Source organism: Trachurus japonicus, chromosome 4 (genome assembly GCF_045865225.1).
Source record: "Trachurus japonicus isolate A0001 chromosome 4, Traja_1.0".
Lineage (NCBI taxonomy): Eukaryota > Metazoa > Chordata > Actinopteri > Carangiformes > Carangidae > Trachurus > Trachurus japonicus.
Window position 1 is genome coordinate 23,508,513 of NC_140910.1, and position 26,742 is coordinate 23,535,254.

The 26,742-nt window shown below is 41.9% G+C and overlaps 1 protein-coding gene across 4 annotated transcripts; it reads right to left on the reverse strand.

Moving 5' to 3' along the window:
- Nucleotides 1–34: 34 nt before the first annotated feature.
- On the reverse strand, nt 35–26,091 carry tprb (translocated promoter region b, nuclear basket protein). 4 transcript variants are annotated; one of them, XM_085774835.1, is made up of 50 exons: nt 25,905–26,091; nt 25,295–25,399; nt 25,129–25,202; nt 23,901–23,997; nt 23,683–23,786; nt 23,398–23,562; nt 23,157–23,249; nt 22,925–23,005; nt 22,646–22,733; nt 22,424–22,564; nt 22,201–22,304; nt 21,817–22,014; nt 21,608–21,715; nt 21,291–21,517; nt 20,888–21,051; nt 20,617–20,759; nt 19,308–19,456; nt 19,047–19,209; nt 17,717–17,851; nt 17,299–17,439; nt 16,896–17,064; nt 16,181–16,347; nt 15,704–15,856; nt 15,503–15,619; nt 14,775–14,978; nt 14,427–14,614; nt 14,110–14,257; nt 13,613–13,750; nt 13,360–13,491; nt 13,057–13,187; nt 12,038–12,248; nt 11,795–11,941; nt 10,981–11,179; nt 10,681–10,874; nt 10,391–10,464; nt 9,492–9,688; nt 9,101–9,400; nt 8,390–8,544; nt 8,224–8,304; nt 7,671–7,859; nt 7,419–7,574; nt 4,962–5,055; nt 3,938–4,092; nt 3,248–3,316; nt 3,064–3,149; nt 2,223–2,332; nt 2,015–2,113; nt 1,706–1,862; nt 747–868; nt 35–280 (listed from the first exon to the last, which is right to left on the reverse strand). In XM_085774835.1, the coding sequence occupies exons 1-50, from the start codon at nt 26,053–26,055 to the stop codon at nt 165–167; spliced, it is 7,089 nt and encodes a 2,362-aa protein (XP_085630961.1). In that variant the 5' UTR covers nt 26,056–26,091; the 3' UTR covers nt 35–164. The 4 variants fall into 4 exon arrangements, with proteins under 4 accessions (XP_085630961.1, XP_085630960.1, XP_085630959.1 ...); XM_085774834.1 differs by having other exon boundaries at nt 3,064–3,152; XM_085774833.1 differs by having other exon boundaries at nt 3,932–4,092.
- Between the last annotated feature and the right edge of the window lie 651 nt (nt 26,092–26,742).

Here is a 26,742-nt window from a genome sequence, read left to right on the forward strand (position 1 = left end):
ACATCTATGATGCCTTTGCCATTAATGTTGATGAGATTTTCTTGAGCTTTTTTTTGGGCCACTTCTTTGTTTTATTAAACTGAAAATGATCCATGGACTATAGATGCAGGCATTATTGACCTTCACTTATTGTAGTAATACGTGTAACTTCCATAGACACCAAATCAGGTGTGTAGGCTTTTACCTCCTCTCTTAAAACGGCCCCCGCGGCTCTCCGGCCAGCGCTGCAGATGCCGGCTCGTTCCCGGTCTGGAGGGTCTAGGTGGAGCACTGCTTGTGTCTAGAAAAAAAAAACACAACATAGCAATTAGAAGTGAACACTAGACACTTGGTCTTGGTTCTCGGGGGCTGGCTGGAGGTCAAAGAGACATGGTTACAGCACTACTACTACTTTTTCTTCCCTAGTCTCTCATCCATCCTTTCCTTCCTTTCTCTCTCATTTTTTCTTTAGTTAACACTGACTACTGCTTTCTCTCCTTGTCTCACCCAAAATGTGTCGTGCGAGAAATAAATCACTCACACAAAAGAAAAAATCTAAGCCCTTCATTATTTCTTTCTTTATTTGTTCTCTTTATTTTGTGTTGTTCACCCATGTTGCACCCCTGTACTATTTGATTATGTGTCCTCACCCTGTATTGCACAATATAAAAATAAATAAATAAAAAGTGAACACTAGAAATACAAAACATGAGAAGTTAAGTTGATGAGAAGACGCTGCACAGCACAGTCATGAAGCTTTGCTGTACCTGCAGAGCTGGAGGAGGGCTCCTGGCTGGTGGAGGGGAGGCTGGCCTTGTCCGAGGGCTGACCTGGCTCCTCCACATCCGCCTGAGACACGACTGCATCCACTGACACCTCAGCACTCGGCCTGAGACAAACAACAACACACAGAACAGACAATATAGGTCAATTGTGTGGTCATGCCATCTCTAAATCACCTGCACAGACACAAGAAACTAAAATCCTACGATGCACCTTTTATATCTTAAAGGAGAATTCTGGTCATTTTCTAAGTAACGCTCTACAGCTCTAGGTCCCTGAGTGCTACCATAGGAAAAGACCAGAGATAAATATGTGCAGACCGGACCTATAGCTCTCCTCCTGCTAGCTGCGCTACACTGCAGTTATTAACAGCGAAGTAATGGGGGCAGTTCTTCTAACCGCGACTTTGGCCACTATACTGTATAATGCTGAAAATATCACTACAAATGTGTCTTGGTCAGACTAGTGCGGACTAGTGAGACCGATGCGTACTAACTGATGAAGCCCCTTGGATAAGAGGCGAAACGTCTTCCTAGACAAATACAAGTCCAGTTGCCTATGATTCAATTTGAGAGAGAGAGAAAGAGAGATAACTACAAATGCTTTGCAACATCCAACAGTTCCCTACCACACAACACTGAGTGTGCATAACTCCATTAATATGAGAGAGCAGTGTTAACTGTGTGTTTTTATCGGGACTGTTTCCATATCAACAAAGACAAAAACGTGATGAAAACATGGATTTAGGGGAAAAAAGAAGATTTTGGATGGGAAAAAAGCAGTTATCTTTTTCCTCCTAAATCCACGTTTGCCTCACGTTTTTGTCTTTGTTGACCAAATGGCATTCAACACTGAATGGTGCAGTCACAGGTCTGAGGTTTTGATTTTACCAGCTGGAAAAAAAACAAACCCTTAGCAAACTGCAGCGAGGAGTGAGTCTCACCTATCAGTGTCAGGCTCCAGGAAGACGTCGTCTCTCTCCTCTCCTGTACCGGCTGCTCCTGGCACCACCAGGCCCGGTGTGGACGTGCTCACCATGGGAACCGACTGGGAGGCGTGATCAGTGGTGTCGGACTGAGCCACCTCTGAGAAAACTGTTACTGGAAGGAGACGGACACAAAAACAAGATTAGTACTGAGTCAATCACCTGATAAAGCGAGCAAATGTTTTCCTTTAACTGTGCTGAGTGTGTTGATAAAAACAGAACAGCTCCCTTCATATCGCAGTGACAGACACAAACAGAGACGGATACCTGGCGCTGAAACCTGTAGTGGTGTGGTGGGAACGCTGCGTCCACCCGACTCCTCTTCATGAGTTGTGAGGAACAAGGGGCTTTCATACATCCCAAGACCTGAAGACAACAATTAATATGTTAAAGAAATATACAGTATCATTGGGTTACATTTAGCTGGTGAGGTGTTTGAGGCAGTTTTACAGGTTCTCAGTACAACATGTACAACCTCCTTGTGATGCGAGCTGTCCCAGGTCAGAGTGTGAGGAAGAGCTGGTCTGGGGCATGTCGTCCGACGGACCAAACCGGAAGCGAGGTACGCCGGCCACCTGGGGAGAACTGACAAAAAAAACACACACACACAATCAGACAGACGGTGACAGGAATTTTGACTTTTTCTGTTTTTATCAGAAATATCAAAATATACACTCAAGCATCTGAAAAAGTAGAATCCATAGTTTTATTAATGTTTACCTCAGGCTAATTAAAGCAGAAGTAAGCAGAATATTTGTGTTATATAAGTCTTAAATAGTTATATCTTCCGACAGCAATCAATACTTGCTTAGTAACAAGCTTATAAGTTTTACAAATCAGTATATACTGGAAAAATATTACTAAAAACATGCACATTCAAGCATTATGATATTATTATATTATGTATATTGTTAATATCATAATATATGGGAGTGGCCTAGAGGAAAAGAGCTATTTATGTTTAATGTGTCAAACAGCCTATTGTGTTGATTATAATATAGAACAAATTATCGCTGGTGTTTGTGGATTAAAGAAGTTATAAATATGTCCATGTTTGTATATGGGTCACATTAGAAGTAATAACATCTCAGGCTAAAGGAGAAGTGTTTAGGATGTTTAAACTGTTCTCAAAACATTATTGAAGGGTTAAATAACGCCAACGTTACTTCAACATTTTTGCTCCCAAATATCTTACTTTAGGAGCACATGTTAGTGTAGAGCCGTGTAGACACCAAACAGCACTATAATATTATAAGTCTGTAAGTTTTAAGCTTTTGTTTCCTGTCTCCTCTGACTTCCTGGGGTGTAAAACTTACTGGATGGCCTGGTCGAAACCATCACGGTGTGGTACCACCAGAGTGGGAGTGCTGGGAACCATCCTGTCATCCTCATCGAAGAAGTGCTGCTGCAGAGAAACAGACAAATTAAACATGTTTGATAACAAACTCTCACAGAAAAACAGCATTCATAAAAGAAAGAGTAACTGTAGCAGTGACTCACAGCGCTGACCGGCACCCCGGGAGTGAGCTGAGGGACCCTCCCCACCGACTGCCGACGAACAGGTATACGCTGTGAAAGTAGATAATAAAAAATCATTTTAGCAGTGGCTGTGATTTTAAGGTGATGTTATTAATCATTCTGTCTGGATATCATTTCTTATAGACTGAGGTGATGTCTGGAAATGACTCGCTTCGTCTGAGCAACAGTTTAAAATCCAAAGATATTCAGCTGTTACTGTTGTGTATGACAAAGAACAGCAAAGACCAAATCATTTTCACCTTGACATTAATATTTGAATACCAATATAGTTGTTAAGCTGGTTATGGAGAAGATATTTTCCATCAAAACAAACTTCACTTCAATCAAAAAAGTGTTTGAATGCAAAAAAAATATTTGAGACCCAAAAAAGCTTGCTTTTGAACCCTTTTTTTCTTTGATTGAAAAGTTTTTTTTGATTGAAGTGAGCCATTATTTGATTGAAATTATCTTTTTTGTTTAAAACAACTTTTTTTTTGATTGAATAATAAAGACACAAATGTATCTCCATAGATTATCTGTTTGAAACTGATGTGATATTTTATTATGATAAAATGTGGTTATAGTGATGCCCTTCATTTTCATTATTATCATTATAATAAATACTAAGTTCTTTTTTAATAAACACAGATAACTCCTCCTTTGTACCTGAACTTGAGCAGGTGGTCCTAGGTCTGACGTCGGTGCGTTGTGGATGTTCAGGCGCGGGGGCAGCTGATGTGATGGTCTCCGTGGCGACTGGGGCATGCGTGTACCAGAGCTTGTGATAGGTTGTTCGGAGGAGAAGGCTTCCATTGCGCTGCTCTCAACTAAAACAGTATTAAAATAGATACAACGGATCAGAACTATAAAAAAGAGTTAGCAAAACTACTTTAACTCAGCCTAAATTAAGTATGAACTCATAAATTGAATATTAAGTACAAGTATACAAAATCTGTTTAAACTGAGACAGTGAATATGATTTTAAGGGTGTTGAAATGATCAGGACGCATGTCACAAAAAAGTTTTTTATTAAAAAGAACAAAATGTGCTGCATGTTTTGTTAATTCTGGACAAATATAAAAGTGTATGATTCGAATTGCAGCTTGCTGTTGTCAGGAGAGCTGTTTACAATGTTTGTATGTTGTTGTTTTGGCTGTCAAACATGTAGTATACAATATACAGAGTGAGTGTTAAAAGCTGTAGCCGTCATCAACCTTACAATGAACATTTTTCTGGCGAAGTTACATTGTGCTCCAAGTGAAATTATTTGTTGTTCATTCCAGATTGATTATTTACAGACTGAAATGAGTTTAAAATTTAATTTAAAAATCTAATTACATTTGAGAACTTGGTTGGTTTCCTAATGTGCAAATATATAGTTCATTCTTAGGCTTCACACCTGCCAGAAAAGTTGAGTTTTACACTTAAGATCCCCCGTGGTACAGGGTTACAACATGAGCTAAATAACTACGACTGGTTCAATCCTCAGAGTAACGCAGCCTTCATAAAAAGGACCTTTATTCTGGTGAATAGTAATGCTCTTCCTTTCAGACAGACAACAACATATTACATATTTCTCAGTCATCGTTTGAAATGTCAGATAACTAATGGGATGGCGGGACAGTTTGTGAGCACATGTGGAGACTTTGAGGTGGATGTATGTTTGTGCGTTTGACAAGAGTTTCCTGGATCTTACAGCTTGGTGTCTGGGAATCTGCGGGCCTCTGGGTGGAGTCAGACGCCCCCAAACTCTCCTCTGTCTCCGTGCCCGGGTCTGTTGCATCAGCTCCCTGAGAAAGGGAAGAACAAAAGGAAATAATTAAAGGAACAGGCGGTTAAAAGAAACACAGAAAACCATGAGTAGAATTGTAAAAAGTTAAATGAGGTCAAATTAAAACAAAGTGAGAAGAAGAGGAAAAGTGAAGAGGAGCTGGCCAAAAAAAAAAAAAAAAAAGACAACGAAAAACAGCAGCTCAGTAAAATTACAGTAAGCAGGCTATGGGATGGTTCCCACACAGTATAGATGCCAGGATTTAAAAAAATGGCAGAACACCAGACGTAGATTATGATTCATTTTCTCCCTATATGTTACAAAGATGCCTTTTAGAGATTTCCTGAAAAATTCCAGTTAGAAAACCCTCATCTTTCCGTATATGCCGACTTAAATATGAGTAAATGTATGAGGGGAAAGTTTTTCTTCCAAATGCAGAGGTCACCACCCGACACCTCTGGCAGAGAGGACAACTACACAAGCGCCTCCTGCTTGGGAAAGGAAGCAGCCGCTCAATCACCCTCAACAAGAGACCATGTATGGAGCCTCCTCCCTGCTTTGATGTGGACGTTACTGTCTTTACCAACTATTATAGTTTTAAAATTTCATTAGTTTTCTGTTTTATTTAGTTTTTTAGTTAGATTTTTTATTTCAGTTTAGTTTTAGTTAGTTCAACAAGTGATTAAGCAATTTTAGATTAGTTTTTATTTTTGAGGAATTTACTTTTTTTTTTGTCTTAGTTTTTCCGGTATTAGAAGAAAGCCTTGGTTAACTATAATTACCCTGGTCTGTGCAGCTATATTAATGATTTTTTTTTGTTTGTTTTGCTTTGTTATTTGTGTAATTGCTTTTTATTATAGGTGAGGTTTGAAAATAAGCCCAGACTGGGTTTCTACCTCACCCGCACATGTTTTATTTGTTTTTTTATTTCACTTATTTTGTTGATTCTGTACAGTTGTGCAAATAAAACTTAAACTTACATGAGAGGCGCTGGATAAAAAGATGGTTGCAAAGACCATACATGTCATGTATTTAATTATGAATAGTGGAAGTACCAAAAACTGAGCATGTTTGACAAGGTTTAGTCGGACTACAATTTTTTTAAATTACCCTAGAAAAAACTGCTTGCTACTTGCTTGAAAGAGACCACCCACCTCCCATTAAAAAAGTTGCTTGCTAAGTAACTTTTAACCTGAGACAGCACCTGTTTTTTCAGCAAATGCCAAAAAAATAAACCATGCGTAAGTCGAGGTGACGCGTTCAACCAGTGGGTGTAGTAATTATGAGGGGATGATTTGTCACATAATGTCTGTGTAGGGAGGAGGTCAGGGCGCCGTTTCACACTGATACTTAGCACAGTTTCCTTTAACCATCACCACAATCAAATTAAAACATTAATCATGTTCATTGTCTCCATGATGACGACTAATCTTAAACACTTATTTCAACCTAATCCTGACCAAACCTGCCGCTCCTAGGAGACGCTTTAATTCAGGAGACACTCCTATTGGTTGTATCCTATGGTTGCGTAGGTTTGAGGAGTTGTTGTGAAAAAAAACCTCTTTAAATAATGATTAACCGTTACAGAACTAATTCAATAAGTTGAGTTTTTTGTCAACATTATTTAATAATGAAGTATTTGTTCAAGCTGCACAGTACAACCAAGTTGTTTTTCACTGATTTCTCTTCTCTTTTCTACTTTTTACAATTTCTTTTTACGAGATAATCAAAATTCATTTGGTGAAATGTTTCAAAAACTCATGCCTTTGATTTGCCTAAAGTGTCTGATATTAACACTGCAGGCAGACGACACACTTACTATTTATATTCTATTGCTTGGTATTAAACCTTTGCCTCTGTAGCAGCTGGTATGTGCCTTTTTCTCTTAACTGCAGCCTTCAAAAGAGTAAATTTATCATTTAATGGCCAAACACACTTTAAAAACGACACTGGACAGCGGAGGTTTTGCGGACTCGACCGACATCAAACGACTTTCACAAGCACAGATTTCAAGCCCAAGACCGTGTAAACTGTACGTTTGTAGACACTGCCTCATCCACACAGAACACGTGCAGCCACGACTAGAGAGAAAAGGTAAACAACCAAAGTCAACACACACACGGCTCACACACACACACACAGCTCACACACAGACCGAATGTTACGACACAGGGGTAAAATACAAGTGACAGTGAAATGAGACGGTGTGGAAAAACTGAGTGCATGAGCTGGAAAACGGACTTAGATCTGTGACCGAGAGCGTGGGAAGGGTTAACGAGTCGTACTGGATGTGAGGGAGTGTGTGTGGGAGTGGACGTATTAAAACACGAAGGTCAAAGGTGCAACTGTGAGTACGTTATGCGTCACAATCGGTAATCGAACCTCTGTGTCGTCCTCTTCGTACGCCTCGTTGCCGTCGCCGCTCCCCTCGTTGCTTTCCTCTCCTTCCTCCCCCATGCCCCCCTCGTCCTCGTCCTCATCCTCGTCTTCTTCTTCCTCCTCCTCTTCATCTTCCTCTTCCTCCTCCTCCTCATAGTCCTACAATGAGCAGCAGAGAAATCATTAGCAACAGGAAACACCAACGAAACTCTGTGACTGGTATCCAATGCCACTTTACATATTTGGCTTTTCTACCTGCTCTTCCTCTTCCTCCTCCTCGTCTTCTGCGTCTTCGTCACTCTCTGTGTCTGTTATTATGACGATTACTTCCTGTGAAAGCTGCTCAGGAGCGTCACTCTGGGTCAAGGTCACCTCTTGGTCCAGTGACATGGACTGGGAAGCTGCACTGTCTTCTCCTTCCTCCAGAGTTTGAAACTCCTCCGTCTGCAGGACGAACAACAGACATAAAAAATGACGTTTATTCTGCATATTGTTCTGCTACTTAATCATCATCAATAAATCACCATCCTGCCGGCAGTGGGCCTGATTTTCTCCTACTAAGAACAAAACATAGGGAGGAGATGATGGAAAAAGCTTGCAACATTTATAAAAACCAAAAACATTCCAGCTGGAAACATCAAGGTTAATAGGAAAGAGTGAAATATTGAGAAATATCAACAGTGTTGTTATTGAAATAAACCTGGTTGACCACTTTGGCCTCATTTATTTGCTTTAATCACATCAAAATAATATAATGATTTTGAAATGATGAACTATGAAAATCTAAATCCCATCTCTTATGGCTGACCTGGCTCACTTCTGCACCATCTTGACTGTCTGAGGGCACCACCCCCTCCGCCTCGGCGCTGTCCTCGACCAGAACCTCCTCCTGACGAGAATACACGACAATCAGAGCTGCACCAACACACTCACGTTATCACAAACTATTTATTCATCTGTCATCCATTCCTGACCTCTGGGCCGACTCTCTGAATGATGCGCAGCTTCTTGGGGATGGGAGCCCTGGCGGGGTCTTCCTGGGTGGTCTCGGTGTCGGTGACCATGCTGGTGCTTTCCTCCTCCTCTCGAGGCCTCTTGGACATTGAGGAGGTTCCTGGTGTTGCTGAGACTGGAGATAATGCACAGTAAAATTACTATTTTAAAGGACAATTCCATGCAAATTCAAGTTTCCTATTTTAGGTCTAAAAGAATGAATCTGGAGATTTTCTTTTTAATGTCTCCTGTTATGCAGTAGTTCTGTCTGTCCCTGCATCGTCACAGCAGTGTATAATGGGAGCAGACGGATCTTAGGCTGTTTACATCTCACAAAACCGCTTTTTCTTTTTTCCACAGATAGCATCAGATGGATATTCAAACATACACCGAGGGGTTTGTTTACTTCAAGAAAGAAGACGTGTTTGTAAACCGAGCTGTAATACAAAGTCCCGTGGACTCTCGTGGTTTTGTGGGATGTAAACAGCCCAAACAGCTTAAGATCCATCCACTCCCATTATACACTGCTGTGGCGATGTGGGGAGAGACAGAACTACTGCATAACTTTAAAAACATGAAAAAGAAAATCTTCAAATTCATTCTGTTAGACCTAAAATGTTAGGAAGCTATATCCCCAGGTTGAAATTTGACTGGAATTGTCCTTTAAGCCTTTCAAAACAACAGTTTCTCACCGGTGCCAAACACAGAGGAGCTGGAGGAAGTGGAAGGCCACTCCACCTGCGAGCTTGGCGTTGCCTCAATGACCACGGGAGGCAGCTGCTCCTGGCTGGCCGGCTCTGTGTGGGTCACGCTCTGCTGCTGCGTCGGCTGAACGAAGGCCGTGGCCTGGGTCTGGGTCTGGGTCTGCTGAACAGTCAACATGGGGCTGGCTAAGGTGGTCTGCACGTTGGGACTGGCAGAGCGCACCGAACCGCTGGCGCTGCCGTACACCGTCACATGCTCCACCGGCGGTCCCTCGGTAGACTGCATGGCTGTGAGAGAGATTGAGTTAGTGAAAAAGACATTTGCATAATGTCCAATCAAAGTCGCCTTCCTCCCCAAAGTGGTGCTGATGGGACTCACCTTCCTGCGTTTCCACCTGTGTGGTGGGCATGACCGTGGCTGTGGGCGTTGGCGTGGGCACAGTAGCCGGGGTGATCATGGGCCTGATGCTTGCTCTGGGAGTGGGTTTGTTTCCTGGGTTGACTGGCTGCTTGCTGGCCGTGGGCGCTACAGGCGTGGGCTTAATGTTGGCAGTTGGAGGCTCAGAGGTGCTGGCGCTGACGGACGAAAACAGCAGCACGTGAATAAAAGAAAATCTTGAACAATCCAAAGCAAGTGTACAAGCGAGCATTAGAGAACTCTAACTTTCTAGTAAACTTGTTCCTTTTTTTTCTTACTTTATTTTTAAGAAGTCACTAGTTTTAAAGTATATATGAAAAAAAGAGGGAAAGGAAAAGAACATTAATAAAAAAGGCACAGATGGAAACAATAAAATACACAGGGGGAAGATGAATCATAATGACAAGTGTAGGGTTAGGTCCAGGGTTCGGAGACATAATTTTTGTTTGGCCCACAGTCTTTCCTTCATATCAAAATAGGGCAAAAGCCTTCTCATTTAGGTGTATAAGCATTGAGAGAGTACATCGAGTAGGAAATTAAGGGACATTGTACTCAAACAAAAACATAACACAATCAATCATATTAGTAAATGTTAACTGTGTCCTGTTGTGATGAGGAGCCATTTATTCCTCCAGTACGTAGTGAATTTGTCCATGCACAGGTTCAAGTGAGTGAAAGTCAGTTTTTCCATGTCATGTATTTCTTTCACAATTGCAATCCACTCCTCTTTCGACTGGGACTCTTTTGATAGCCATCTTCTTGTAATAACTTTTTTACTGGCTACCAACATAACAATAACCCTGTTTCATTGCAGTTTAAATCTATAGATGATTAGTAGTTTCACTGGTTGTGTATCATACCTGCCCCTGTCTGCAGCCGGAGTCGTCTTGAGACTGATTTGTCTCTGCTCTGTGCTCCTCTGCTGCTCCTGGGTCTGAAAATGAGGATGGGAGTCACGATTGGAGATCAACAAGACACTGAGTATTGTTTTATTACTGCAGTTTAACAACAGTGCTGCAAGCCTCCGATGTGATCTATTGAATTTGTCCGTCATGATGAACCTGAGGTGTTGCCAGTGGACAAATGATCATGACAGGCAGGTTATTAAGAAAGTATCTGGGCTGTGAGATCTATAAAAGCGGATTCCCACCTTGCTTGGACCTGCCTCGGGTGGCTCATCCCTCTGATCTTGTCGCTCCTGTTGTCCTCGCAGGTCTCTCAGCTCTCTCTCCTGCCGACTCAGCCGGCCCTCGTATTGAGACTTGAGAGCGCTCACTCGAACCTCCAGCTCCTCGCGCTGCTGCTTCAGCTCGTCGTTTTCCTTCTTCAGCTGTTCTTTGGTGCCTGGACATAAATTTGTTTGGTCTTAGGTCTAAATAAAAACAAACAAGCAGCACTACAACTCAAGTGGAAGACAAGAGTCCCTGTGGTTACAGGACACCCCTCTTACTCATGAGCTGGTTGATCTTCTGCTTGGCATAAGTAATGGCTTTTCTGGTCTTTTCCTCCTTGTCGGCCATTTGCTGCCTCAGCGTATCCTCCTGGGAAGTCTTATCCTGCAGCTCCTGCCTCAGCCTGGTCAGCTCTGTCTGCAGCCTGGAGGACTGTTCCTGGGCATTACGCCCCTCGGTCTCACGCTCTGTGACCACCTGTGGCAGTGCACAAATACAAGAGACAGATTATTGAATGTTTAAAAAAAACAGGGCATGCATGTTGATACAAATACCGTCCAAATCCTGTCTCTTTTATAGATATTTTAAAGGGGACCTATTATGCTCATTTCAGGGGCTTTTAATGTGATATTGGATCGATCTGTACTTATCGCATCACTGTGTGCTTTGCTCTGAAACGCTCGGATTCAGTGCTCTCTCTCCCCTTCTCCACCTTCCGCACCAACTCTGCTGAGATTGGTCAACGTATCGAGAGGCTGCTGCGTTGTGAAACGCCTCCTCTTGCTTTACCACTGGGCACTGAGGCCAGAGCCAGGCAAGTTGCCATATAGGGGACTTATGCTGAAGTTGTGACGTTATAAAAACAAACTCTAGAAAAAACATTTCAAACTTGAGCATTTGCAGCAGCTCAGAGCTCCTGAAACTTCCCCCGGGGATTACTTCATCACACACCTACCTCATGATATGGTACTTCGACGTCCTCTAAAGCAAGTATCCAACATTTTAAACATATTTCTAAGTCTGAAAAGCATAATAGGTTCTCTTTAACAACAGATTAGACTATGTAACCTAGGTGTGTGTGTGATGTTCAACCTTGTTTATGTTCTCCAGTTGTCCTTCCAGCTCTTTGGTCTTGGTTTCGGCCTGGCCTAGAGAATCTCTGAGGCTCTGCAGCTCCTGAACTGAAGCCCGACGAGCCTCCTCCTCCTGGGAAGGACCTGCTGCTGCTTCAGCTACCATCTGAAGGAAAAACATAGAACAATGGTCAGTTATGCCTGCGCCAGCACAGATGGTGACAGTAAACTGTTGGATTAAAAACAGCATCTGGGCTCTCACCTTGTCATGTTCCACCTTGAGTTCGTCATACTGAGTCTTGTAGCGGCGTCCAATCTTCTTGACCTGGGTGATAGTTCGCACCTTCTCCTGGATGTCCTGGTTCTTGGTTTCCAGTTCCTTCTTTAGTGAATTTCTCTCCTCGGTTATCTTGTTCATACTGTCACGCAAGTTTTGTATCTGGCCTTGCAGGGATGTTGCAAGGTTATTGGTCCTACAGAGACATGATAGGATTAATGAAGTAAACGAATAAACTGGTCAACAACATTTCAATTAAAGCAGAACTATGCAGGATTTCGGCTGTAATTATTGTGGCTCGGAGACACTGTGATGGTTGAGTGACCTATTATGAGGTGAATGGGGTCTACTCTAGGCCAATGCGCCCACCCCCCACCACCCCACTGGCTGAAAACCGCACTTGCAAGATCAGTCCTCAGTCTCGGTGTCACAAATCTCGTCAATGGATAGAAGTTTCGCGAGAAACTGCCTTACGGCAGTACGAGATAAGAACGCATATGACGTCATGCATGTCATGAATCGTGATTGGTTCGGCTTGTGGCTAACACGGAGCTAATGCTAACACGGACACACACACACCATGGATTTTTTATAAGATAATGTAATACATCATGACACACACACGCCTTCGCGTTTTGGAACCTTTATTCATGTGTGTGTATGTCTGTGTCTTTGTGTCTGTGTGTGGCTGTGTTAGCGTTAGCTCCGTGTTAGCATTAGCTCCGTGTTAGCACTAGCCCAACGTTAGCAGGGCTTAGCAAACACCGCTCTCTACCTTCAGCAGCTTCCTTGTAAACACAAGCACGTGTAGGGGGTTGGAGGAGGTGGTGGTGGCGAGTTTTTTTTGTTTTTTTTACGACAGTGACATGTGCCTCCCAGAACTGTGGGGGAGCTCCGGAGAGGGGAAAAAAAGAGAAACCAACGAAGGAGCGAGCTATTTCCGGCCGACTTGCATAGTTCTGCTTTAAGTTCTGCTTTTTTTATTTTTTATTATTATTCCCCACCTGGTCACTTCTGCTTTCAGCCTGTTCGTCTCCTCAGAGAGCTGCTGGATGCGTTTGAGATGTGCCTCCTTCTCAGAGTGAAGACGCTTGTACTCCTCTGGATCTGAATCTTTCTGTTGACTCACCAAATGCTAAAAGAAAATGAAGAAAGGTTAATGGTGTCAATGGGGAGATAGATGATAGAAATTAAACTGTCTTATAACTTCTCTTAAAGAAAACAATCAACTTAAGGAGGATGACAGGTATATACTATATATATATATATATCTTTCATAAAGGCAGCAGTTTGGGTTTTTCACTGACCTGTGTCCGAGCCTTCCAGCGCTTTATCTCCTCTTCCAGGATCTTCTTCTCCGCCTGCAGCATGCCACTCTTCTCACTCAGCTCAGAATTAGCCTGCTGCAGTGGCATAATGTCTGACTCCAGCTTTTGCACCTGAAACATACAAGAGGATGAGTTGAAACCATGTCAGCCCAAAAGTTCACCTTCTAGCTGCAAAACAGCATGCAACAGAAGTAAACAACAACAACAACAACAAAAAAAAGGGAACAGATACCTTAGCTTGGGTTTGCTGCAGCTCCTGCTCCATCTTGTCCCTCTCCTCTCTCAGCATCTTGTTGGTCTCCATCAGGATACTCATCGTCTCCGTCTTCTTCATCAGCTCATCGTGCTGAGTCAGGGTCTTAGCCGTCACCTGAGTCACATTAGCAGCATTTAGACTTTTTTGTTCATTGGTGTCATTTTAGAGGGAAAAAACCCTTGACCTCATTTGTGGTAGAAAGTGAGCAAAAGAACAATTTCTCTACACAGATACATAAAATCTTTTATGAAAAGATAAAATCAACTTGCTGATAAAATAAAACCCAGATCCTGATAAAAGGAGAGAATCAGCAGAGTAAGTTTGCAGTGGAGAGAAGTCCACTAAAGAAGCCAATATATGTTCATACATCTGCAAAGCAGCAACTGGACCTTGTTGAAGACAAGTGGTTGTTGTAAATAACATTATTGTTGAATAACACAGTATCAAAAGGTATAAAATGTGTAAGAACACACCTGCATCCTCTCTCTTGCTGCACTCAGGCTGTCCTGCACCTCCTTCAGCTCTCGCTCCAGGTGCTCCGCCCTCAGACGGTAACGCAAACTCTCACCTTGGGCAACCTCAAAACGAGACTCTGAGATCTCCTTCTCCCGACGCACAAATCTGTGTGAGGTAAAAACAAAACAAAACATGATGTCTACACTAGAAGAGAATTTGGGAGGACAGTGACCACAGGTTCAACCACCTTCTAAAATGTAATGCTTGTTTGTTGGATATTAATCTGAATTCACTGATAAAGACTTGTATGATTCTATGATTTCAGGTGCGTTACCTGAGAATCTCAAGGACTTGGTCTTGAGATTTGCCCTCTTCAATCAGAGGGACACTCATGGTACTATCACTGGCAGCACGCTGCAAGTTGTCAGCCATCTTGCTGCTGATCGTCTGGATCTGCTCATGCAGGAGGGTGTTCTGTCTCTGCAACTCCTCATGGCGAGTTTCCATCTTTGACATCTCCTCCTGCAAGAGGAGGAAATAAATTAAGAATAAAGAGTTTCTATCCAAAACCAACAAAACCAAAAACTGTGCTTAAGATGTAATGGATTGCATGTTAATAGTGTTACATTATGTTAATATACGGTACCTAATACCTAATGTAGTCGAGGCCATTTATACCAACCTTAAGGATCTTTTCCTGCTCCTCCCAGGAGATCCGGGCCTCCAGCAGCTCGGTGCTGACCCTCTGGACTTTCTCCTCCAGCTGGTGTCTGAGCTCCACAGCCTGCAGGGCCTGAGCCTTAGCAGCCTGCAGGGCCTCCACGTCTGCTGCATGCAACATCATCTCCCGCTCATACTTATCCTGCGCTTCTGCTGCCAGCTTAGCCTTGCACACGTGAAAAGAATACATTATTAAACTTGTCATAGCTTTGGTCAGTGATTCATTTGGATCAGTACGTTAAAATCTAAAAATACTAAGCAACTACAGTTTTCGCTGTCCGTCATGCTGCTTTTTCTTAAAATACAAAATCCAATAAGGTGCAGACTGTTGTTTCTGTCCAACACTGCATGTTGTTTTTTATGGTCTGTCATGACATCTAATTGAGTGATTTAACAGACATTTCTATACCTCTCAGACATGTGCTAAAAAAAACAGAGTGGTTCCAGTGAAGGGAAAGCAGTAATTTGTGTTTAACCAACTATGACCAGATGTAATAAAGCCTTGCTTTATCGTAAAATGGCCCATTACCTTTTAAACACTATGCTGTAAAATACATTAAGTAAGACATGGACATGAGCAGGTATGGCTTTTAAGTAACATCTGCATATTCCTAAAGATATTTGAGAACAGGAACGTTGAACATTTGATAATTATGCTCTAACAGTTACATATCTGTAATAGGTGCTTACCTGCTCCTGACTGTCTTGTAGAGCCTGCTGCTGCTGAGCTTCAGCCACGGCCACTTGCTGCAACGCCGCCTGGTGGTCTGCCTGGGCATTGCTTAAATTTCTCCTTAGATTGTTCAACTAGCAAAAACACACACAAATAATGATTAATAACAAAGAATCATCAACAAATTCAGATTTTAATATTGTCAGGTTTTAATATACCTGTTCCTCCAAAGTGACGAGAGCGATCTTCTTCCGCTCCTCCAAGGTTTGTTTTTCTTTCTCGGCCTCCAGAAGCTTCTCCTCCAGCCTGCGTTGCTGCTCCTCAGCCTCCTTCATGTGGGCTTCGATGGATGAGCGTGCCTGCTCCGTTACCTGATCATTAGACAGGAGGAAATATATTAAGCAGGGGTATAATTTTAGCATTTATCAGCTTCCCACTATGCTCATATAAATAGTAATCTTCAACCTTTTTGTAGTTGGGGTCAATGGGCTCGATGCACAGCTTCACTACTTTCTGAACTATTGGACAAACTGATTAATCCAGGTGTGTCTGAGTCAGACACACCTGGATTAATCAGTTTGTGAGACAGGAAATAAAGGAGCTTGTTTAAATTCAGTAAGTAGTGGAGCTGTGCATAAAGCCAATAGATTTTTAAGACATGGGACAATGACAGGCTCTTTGTGTTTGTTTTGCACCTGTTTCTCTTTGTCCAGGGATTCCTCCAGGCTCTGAGCCATGGCTCTGTACTGCTCCATGGTGGAGGTGGCTGCCCTGAGGTTCTCCGCCAGCTCCTCAGCCTGGGTTTCAGCCAGCCTCAGGCGGCCCTGCAGGTCCTCTCTGTCTTGATCCGAACCCTGCAGACCTGAAATAAGAAACAATTGGCGGCAGAAGTGAGCGATGCAAATTTGACAACAGTGCAATTACTATGTGCTGTAAGAGGCAAAGATGGATTGTAGACAAATGGAAATGCCATTATATAGTTAACGGTCTGTGCTTAAAACCCACAGAAAGAATGTGACTTAGACACGTCTGAGCATTTTTACTGAATCCTGTCTTAAATAAACTGTTACAACATAATGAGATAATGAGAACATAGCATGCTAGTATATTTAAAAACAAGTGGGTCAAGTGTAAATCTGGGTCACAGGACCAGGATAAAAAGACAAACCCTGTAAAATCTGAGCATTTACTTCCCTTGCGTGCAAACAAACATGTAAATGTTCATTTAGGTGAAATATAATTAGAAAACGACTCAAAAGGCCAAAAAGAATCTCACTCCCAAAGACGTTGCTCTGTAAATTGCACTGCCTAGTTTTAAGGTGATAAAATTTGACTTAAAACCAGCAAATATACTGTTCATTTTGTTCAGTTCATGTATGGATTCATGCACATGTGTGTGTTTGTGCCAACCTCTGATGCTGGACATGGAGGGAGAACCCAGCGTGTGACGTGCTTCGCTGCTGCCTTGCTGCAGCCTGTGGGTGTTGAGCTCTATCTCTGCGGTGTTCAGTAGCTCCTTGGTCTTCTGGTGTAACGCCACCTGAGTCTCCAGTTGCCTCTTTGCCTCCATAAGCTGGATCTGGAGAATGAGAAATTGGTCACACTCTGAAAATAGTCTGAGCAAACCATTCAATCCTCTTGATCTCCATTATAATTTTTAGCTTCAAGCACAAGAGAGTGAGGGCATCTTCCATCAATGGTAAGTCAAGCTTTCTGAAAACAGGCCACAGAGGATATGTTTGAAAAATCCAATTTCTTGGCTTTATTGCCTGATGTGTTTTTGTGGTGGGAAACCACTTAAATCTGTGCTTACCTCTTGGTTTCTGCTGAGCAGGTGGCGCTGCTCCACCTCGTTCTCCAGCCTCTTCTGCAGCTGGGAGATCTCCCGTTCCTGCTTCTCCAACTGGCTGTTGAGACGCTGACCTGTGTCTTTCTCTGACCGCTCCAGAGTGGCCTGAAACAACAAACAACCGGTTAACATCTTTGTGTTGTGGCACAGACAATTAAAGAGAATTTGTGGCATTCACAAATTATAATACTTATGTTTTTGTTTGCCGAAGCTTGCAATGTGAAATTACTTTTACTCTTGTACAGGCGCTGTTGCGTGCTGTTCACAATTTATAAGGACTTTATACAGTTCAGAGAGTTTTTGGTGAATCTGACTTGGAAAAGTTAAAATTTTAGGACAAGAATGTGATAATGTTATTGCATTGTATCCACTCTCCGATTACCTGTATAGTCTGCAGGTTGGACAGCAGCAGATTCTGGCTCTGTTGTTGGCTCTGGATCGTTTCTTTCTCCTGAGTCAACCTGGATTCCACCAGCTTCAGCATGTCTCTCTCCTTACGCAGACCCTCAGCACGGCCCTGAGAGAGAGGAGGAGATACGTCCAGATGGCTCTGTGATTCTTTTTTTGTTCATGGTTTGTTTATTGAAGTAAATTTTTTTTACACATACATTAACAGAAGATACAAGATTGGACAATGAGGGAACCATTTATCCGTTTACAAGAATGATGACAGCACATACATACAAACAAGAAAGAAAATAAGAAATAATAATAATGAAAATAAATAAATAAATAGATAAATAAATAAAAGGAGGGGTGGGGGTTCACATATATATCAAAGCACATGTACCGGAGCAGTTACATGATGAAGTTCACAGTCATAGTAGATGTACAGTAAACTCACAGTGTCTAGAGGTTGTAAGACAAGGCCCTCTACATGCAAAAGAAATGGCCGCCAGATTTCATAAAATTTAGATACAGAACCTCTCTTTAAGTGTCGAATCTTTTCAAGTTTTGAAAACAATATATCTCTAATCCACAATGAATGTGATGGCGGGTGTTGTGATTTCCAGTGTCTCAAAATTAGATGCCTGGAGTGTGTGGAAAATCTTGATACGTCTTTCTGTAAAAGTCTCTTACTTGAAGGTATCTAAACAGATGAGAATTTGGAAGATGAAATCTCTCAGCCAATTGCTGAAGTGAAGTAAAGACACCTTCAACAAACAAGTTCCTCACTGTACGTATGCCATTCTATAACCACAAGTCAAAGGCTTTGCCTTGCATTGAAGGGGGAAATATAGGGTTTTTACAAATTGGCATGCATAGCGGTGGTATCTGAGCTCCAATATTTTTTACAACACTTGTCTCCATATACGCAGAGTAGAGTTTACAAGTATATTGTTGCCGGATTTGAGAACTACCAGAAACAGGGAAGGAAGCAATAAGTGCAGAGAGAGAGAGGCTGGAGCGCAAGATGACGACTCCATCAGACACCAAGCAGGGGAATCATCATCTGCTCGTATCCAGTGCAGGATTGGTTGCATGTTTGCAGCCCAGTAGTAGTATAAGAAGTTGGGTAGTGCCATACCGCCGTCCTTTTTTGGTTTCTGTAGGACATTTTTACGCAGTCGGGGAACCCTATTAGCTCTGTGATTCTTAAAGCAATCCTAAATCCACTGCTGCAATTCCCCGCAGTGGTGACAAAAGGCTAAGAGAAAAAAACTCAACAGACACAAACAGAACCATGAACAAGGGGCAAAGAGGATACACACCTCAGCCATAGTGAGTTTCTCTTTGGCGGCTCTCAGATCCTCATTCAAAGTGTGGATGGTCTGCTCGTGCTTCTGTGTGGCAGCAGCCATCTTCTGTTCTTTCTCTCTTAGGGAGGCAATCTCCTTCCTGTATCCCTCAACGTTGTCCTGCAGCATCTCATACCTGGTTGACATGGTTGAGATGGAAGAAGTCAGTTTTAGTAGCCTATGGTCTAAGTTTTTTTTTTTTAAATGCAGTAGTTTTACAAGTTTCAATCTTACCTCTTGGAAGCAAACTCCAGCTGGGTGGATATTTTGGCGTTCTGGGAGCGAAGGTCAGAGAGCTGCTCCTGGAGTTTATCACTCTGCTCCATCAGTGCCTTGTCACTCTCCACACGCTCCTTCTTGTAGGTGGTGAACACCTCCTGCAACTGCAGAAGCAACCAGATATTATTACCATGAGCTGCTGCTGTTTGAGAAACACCATCTTCATCAGAGAAAACAAAACCTGGATCAGTAACTATATTTCCATCCACTTTACTGCTGAATACAGTGCATATTGAACTGAAGAAGCAGATAAATCTGTTTTATAGGGAAAATTGTTTATACTAAAAAGTTCACACTCAATCTGACCTCACTTTAATTCATTTATTAACTCATTTAAGATCCTTCCAAGGGTCACATAATTTAAGTAAATATAGACACATTGCCATCTAGTGGCAGGGACATGGGAAACAAACAAGCCCAGCTAAGGAATGCAGTGGGTGGTTGTTCATTAAGACTAATCCACAGATAGATCTGCTGATGTTCAGTGACGAGCATTAATCTGGATGACTCAGGTCAGGGGAGAACTTTACAGTAAACTAACATCAATCAAAATCAGACATGGAAAGAAATTCCATGACGTCTTTCATTGAACACACGTTGAGCAAAGCTTGACATACATAAGTGTGGTATAAAAAAATCTATGTGTGGCTAAGATCAATACACTTGAAGATGCCTTTTATCTTTTGATAGTTAAAGGGATAGTTCAACATTTTGGCAAATTGGACCATTGCCATAATCCCTATTGTCACAGCAGTAGGTTTGTTTTTTCCCTCATCAAACTCATCAAATACATAATCCAACAACTCCAAAACCCTCTCGTGGACAAGTTGTGACCTGCACATTCACCACGCTATGAGATGGCAAATGCAGAGACTGCTTGCTGGAAAACTGCCCCTGACAGGAACGTGCATCAGCTGTTTTGCATGAATTTGCCTCTAAAACAACTCTGTCTCGTAACATTCAGTTATTATCTCATGGCGTGGTGAATGTGCAGGTCACAACTTGTCCACAAGAGTGTTTTGGAGTTGTTGGATTGTGTATTTGATGAGGGAAACCAAGAAATCCCATGAGCCTCCGTAGTGTAGTGTAGTGTAGAAGCTCGTGGCTCTGCTCCGCTCTGCCATTCGAAAAACAGTTTGCACCGACAATTAAAGGTAACGAACCTACTGCTAAAACTATAGGGATTATGGCAATGGGCCAATTGGTCAAAATGTTGAACTATCCCTTTAAAATAGCAACACTGTCTGGCTAATGTGGCCCTCACCTGCCGCAAAGCCGCCTTAGCCTCCAGTGCTTCTGTAGACTCAGTTGCCATGGAGACAAGAGCAGTGGGTGTTCCTGTGGTGGGAGTGGCTGCAGGTGAGCGGCGAGGGGTGGTTGTCAAGGAGAACTCCTCAGGTGGTGTACCTTGGGGGAAAAATCAAGAGGAATATACATTGTTTGGCGCCATGAGCCGAGAAGTTCAATGTGCATGTGTCAGATGTTCAGTCCTGCGTTGATTAGTCGTCACTTAGTTTTTGTTTTATCTGTGTTACCTTGCTGAGGGAAGCTCACTCCGGTTGCCTGAGCCAGCAGCACACGGTACATGTCCCTCTGCCTCACGATGGACTCCGTCATTTTTATCTGTTGGTTGCGCTGCTCCCTCAGGGACTCGAGCTCGACCTGAGCTTTCTCCAAACTCTGCTCCAGCTCACCGTGTCTGCAACAGTTCAACTTGATTAGACAGCTGACAGTAATCACATCAGGGTTTACATGCAGCATCTGACAGTGCCTATCTTAAACTCTTTAAATAACTGACCACAAAATATAACATGAATTTAAAGTAAGAAGCATGAAAACAAAACAAAATGAAAAGCATGTACAATTTGTATTTTATTTACAGGGAATATGTGGGTTTATTTAGTTTATTTAAAAAAAGAAAACAAATCTTAAACGTACTTGTTGCCTGTGGTCTCGAACTCCTCTTTCTCCTGGGCATCGCTGAGCTCCCTGAGCGCCACCAGAAGACGCTGGTTCTGCTTCTGCAGCTCTTCCACGCTGCGGAAGGTCACCAAATGTTGGCTGATCACCTCCGACGTGCTGCTGACGTCGGCTGAGCTCACGTCCTCCTCATGAAGCACATGGTTTCCACGAGCCTCTTCCAGCTCGATTAGCAGCACACGCACCTGGGAGGAAGGAAAAAGTACGACTTGAAAATTAATGCACATGTGGAAGAGAATAAGAATTAAGCTAGAAGAAGGAGAAAGTGAGCCCACCTGTTGAGCCATGTCGGCCAGTTGCAGTTCACACCTCTGATTGTCCCTTTCCATGACGGAGGAGCGCTTGTTGGCCTCATCAGTCTCCTTCTGCAGACGATGCACCTCCTAAAGTAAACAAGCATAAACATGCACAAATAAATGACCAACTCAAAAGCAGAGGATTTGATGTAATACAGCATTTTATTATCCATGCACTATGAAGCTACCTTCACAGCCTGCTCCAGCTTGGCAGAAAGACTAGCCACTGACTTCTGCATGCGCTCATGCTCATCCCTTTGTCGTTTGAGGATGGGGGCCTTTGCTTCCACTTCCTGCACTATGTCATCCAGGTATTTGTTGACTCGCTTGTTCTCCAAGCGCTCCAACTGCAGCTGCTCCTGGCTCTCCACATAGGCAGTATACAACTGAAAATATATGATAAAGTCTCAATTTTCAATTCTGTTTATTGAGCAAATACAACAACTGTGTAATGCACAAAAGTAAATATAGCTGTTCAACAATGAACAGTTAAAAAGGCATTCCCCCTCCAATCCATTTCACAAAATTAAGTCTACATTTGAAATTCAGTGTTTAAATTCAGCTGCACATACCTCAGTCAGCTTCATACCAGGTTTAATCTTAGACACAGCCGCTGCTGTTGGAGACATTGTTGTCATTTGCTCCTCAGTCAGTACAGATGGTGCCCCAACAGGACCTGGACAGAAAAAGGAGGCGACAGAGCATTAGACATTTATCTTTATAAGGCTCGGGGTGTACTTTGTTTTTACACTTTCCACATTACAAGACTAAAACCAAACACAAAAACCAGCTGACCTCTAAGTTTTGAACTTGACAGTAACTCATTGGCATTGTCCAGCTCTTTCTCTAGAGCCGTGATCCTCTCCTTCAGCTCAGCTACATTCTTGTCTGTGGCACCGTTCATCTCCTGTAACTTCTCCTCAAGGCCCTTGTTGGCTGTGGTGGGAAACAAATCAATCAATATTGAGGAATATCGGCGACTGGAAACTAAATTAGCAGTTAGATGTGGCCACACACCTTCTCCTGCATCCTTCAGCAGTTTATGTAGCTCCTCCACAGCCCGACTCAACTCTTCACTTTTGGCCTCAGAATCTGCTGCTGCTCCCTGCCATCACGACAACAGCAACAGGTTTTGTAAATTTAATGCTTGATAGAAAACCACAGATGAGATTAATTTTGCACTTGCATTGCAGATTTAATATAAATATCAAAAACACACATGTTAAAATTACTGTAAACTGGGAGTAAATGTTCTGGACATCCAACCATGCAGGTTGCTTTCACGTATGAACATACCTTATATAAATTGGAGAGTTTGATGTGGGCATTCAACTCATTTCTGAACTTTTCTTCCACGGTGGCTTGTTGTTCCTTGGCCTACAGGTGAGTAAAGATCCAGTTAACCACTTACACACACACACAACTATTAAACTCCGACAATACGGATAAATTCAAAAATGCAATGGTTTCTGTGTGAAATAAGCCTGGATTAAAAGTTAACGTAGGCGATAAGAGATACAACACATACGTCTTTGAGTTTGCTGATCATGTCCTCAGTCTGCTTCTGAAGGTTGTCATTCGATGTCTTCAGGCTGGCCACTTGGTCTTGGAAACGGTTCAACTGGAATTTAGAAATAAAAGAAGAACATTTATAAGATGACAATGAAATGTTGGTAATCGCTTAAAACTAGATGAGATCCTTACATGAAATGAACAAGAAGAAAATGCCAAGAAAACAAGTCAATGTAAAATAAAGAAAAGAGACTTGCCTCATCTTCTTTATTCTCCACGGTGCATTTCAACTCCAGGATCTCGTTACCCTTCTGTCGAGAGAGGGACAGCAGCTCCTCGCTCTTGGCCTTCAGCTCCTCGTTCAGCCAAGATGTCTGGCCATGTAAAAGCTCCTTCTCTTGTTCCATGCGTTTCTCCTTGTACTGTTATGGCAAAACCCCGACAACATCGCTCAGTTCATTACAGGCAACAAATACAGTGGAGGGTACACAGTTACTTTCTCTGCTGACAAAGTTGGAGGTAAAAATAACAATGTAACTCACTTTAATGTTGACTTCAGCTGCTTCAAGCTCATCTAGCTTCATCTGCAGGGCCATCTTCGAGGTGCTGACCTCCACCAGTTTATCATTGAGTTGCCTCAAGTCATCTGGGGGAGCAATAGAAATAACCTCAGTGCCAATGCAAAGTGCAATTCAAAGCAATGGTTCAAATATACAAAGAAAAAAAACGACTGTGTCCACACAAGTTCAATGGACTGTACCATTTAAATGCTCAACTTCCAAGGATCTCCTTTCCAGTGTTCGCACAAGATCTCGCTTTTCTGCCTCCAGATCCTCTTTGGCTTTTGACAGCATGGTCTGAAGGAAAAAAAATATTCATTAACTGATGCTGCTCAACATGGTGTACAAATGAAGTACTTTGGAGACATTAGTCAGTTGATTTAGTGAGAATATCCAAAATATTCATACGTCAAAAGGCAATTTGAGAAAGAGAAAGGTAAACAAATGCACCTCTTGCACTATGATTATTTACACTGATAGAATTTGTTAAAATCTGATAATTATAGTAAGCAAATAATGTCAACTCTACATATTATGCTCATTTCTGCTTCTTGACATGGTACCTTGATGTCTGAAAGTAATGTAAATAACGTGCTTTGGTCAGAAAAAACAAAAGATTGAGCACAGATGGGTTTTCTACACACCAGTTTCACAGCCCTGCTCTAAACGGTCGGTTAAGAATCTTCGCTCTGGTAGCTGAGGTAACCATGGTAACCATGGGAGCGAGAGCTTGAATATTCACATTTAAATTAAAACGGCTTGTTTAGAGACACATTTTCTGACTATGGCAGTTTACAAAATGTTGACGTAGTTGTCAAAACTTACGTTTAAGGGGTGAGGAGGCACTCTGGATACGCATATACACATACTAAAGCAATGAAAAAGTGAGTTTTGCATAATATGTCCCCTTTAACATCTGGCATTTACAAAGCACTACCCGAGACACAAACCATTACTACAACTGTCAGTCTCTGTGTCAATTACAAATTTAAAAAAAAAGGTTGATTAGTTGATGGATCAGTTTAGAGAAGACTCCATCACTGTACTTATTGCTTCACTGCCTCACTGTACACAGGCCGGAGCAGTAGGCAGGCTGTAAACGTTATAGACCAAGTCCTCTCTTAAAAACACTTAATGTGATGAAAGGTGAGATAGTTGATGGAAACAGAGAGCAGCACAATGTCAGATTTCATGTGGCGGCAGAAACATGTGATGATGCGATATGATTTCATAGATGAACTTTTACTTTCATGAGCTTCTCTTTTGTTTTCACATCTCACATAATGTTTGTGAGTAAAACACAGGAGACCAGAGTCAGTGCATCAGTTCAACTCTTTCCCTAATGTGACTAACCTGAACAAATTCCCTGAAAACAAAGCAGCAAACAGTGATAAAAACATGAAAATTATTGGTTTTGTTTCACTTCACCTGTTCTGATGACAGCTTCTCCTGGGCAGACTCATTTTGCCTGTTCTTCTCACGCACAGTTTTAAATTCCTCCTCTACAAGAAAAAGTCAAAATCATCAAGTATGTGACTTACAACCCAGCGAAGCTGTCAGAGAGAAGAAATACTGCAGTAAGTTTTACTCTTACCAAGTTTGTTGAACTCATCTTTGAGTTTTTGATGATCTTGAGTCTGGGACAAAAACTCCTCCTGACATTGGGCAAGTTGTTTCACTTTTTCAAAGAAATGTTGCTCTGTATAAAAGGTGGGCAACAAAAACACAACATGTTACTTTTTTTTCTCTTTTTACCAGCTTTACTTTGTTGCTACCCTATTGAGTCATCTCGAGTCATGAGATATGGCCACAGTAAAACAATATATGGAGCACATAGGACACGTTTAATGGGTTTAATGTTGTTTTCTTGGAGAAAAATTAACCTAATGACCAGTAAGCCGGAAAAAAAGAAGTTAATCGCTCAGTAGGTCAACTTAGCTAGCATTAACGTTAGCATGTTAGCCTGACAATGTGGTCAACGATAACCTGCGGCGTAACCCACTCAAAGCCTTTAATATACATTTTACAAAGCGGTCAATAGACATGTTAAACAATAAATAATGTCACGTTCATGTTCAAGTGCGTTCAAAGTCTTAATATTTATATTAACTTTGCTCCGTTCACTCCCTTCATTCATGCATGGTGCGTAGCAGAGCCAAACACTTTAGCTTCGCTAACTCGCGAAATAACAAACGACAACTTACCGCTGTCAACGCGAAATTGCTCTTGTTGTGCTTTTAAAGAATCGATTTCATACTGCTGATCGGAAAAAATCTTCTCGAGTTTGTTCTGAACCGCTTTCGGCAGTTTGGATAACTCGGAGCCCTCAAACTCCTGCAGCAACAGTGCCGCCATTTTTCCCACAACAAAGCTAGGAGCAGGCGCAGTTTGCGATTTCAGTTTGACGCAACGTCACTGGTGCATCATGGGAAATGTATTTCTCTCAGGTAGACCAAGCTCATGACACTCTCAGGTTATCTGTGTGTAAAGTTTGTATTTTTTTAGCAAGAGCTGAGTTCACATGTTGTTGTTGCTTTTAAATGATTAATACTTTATAGGGATTTATAGGGAAATATCACACATTACAAGTAGATAGGCTACATGTGTCAGATGTTGGTCATGTAACAATTAATGTTGAGACATGTACAGAAACAGATATCTAAATTGTACAGTGCTTGCACTCTAGCAAACAGAAAAAAAACAAGACAAAAACAGTCAGATATTAACTGCTTAGATAAATTATTCATTGACAAACTCAGAAAGCGACAATTTCTAAATTTTCCCTCTACTTTACAGCAAACTTAATAATTTAGACTTTTGTTCATTTATTAAATAAAACTGAAGACGTCACTTTTAGATCTAGGTGAGTTCTCGCTTTTTTTAAATTTTCTTATATTTGTTAATATTCTTATATTTATTTCAACTAAGATGTAAAGAAACTTGATTTAAATGTTTATTGGTTTATTTACTGTTATAGGATTTAATTGCATTTCAATTGGGACAGTTGATTCGGTGATGTTTTTTGTCCCACGCACCCATTCA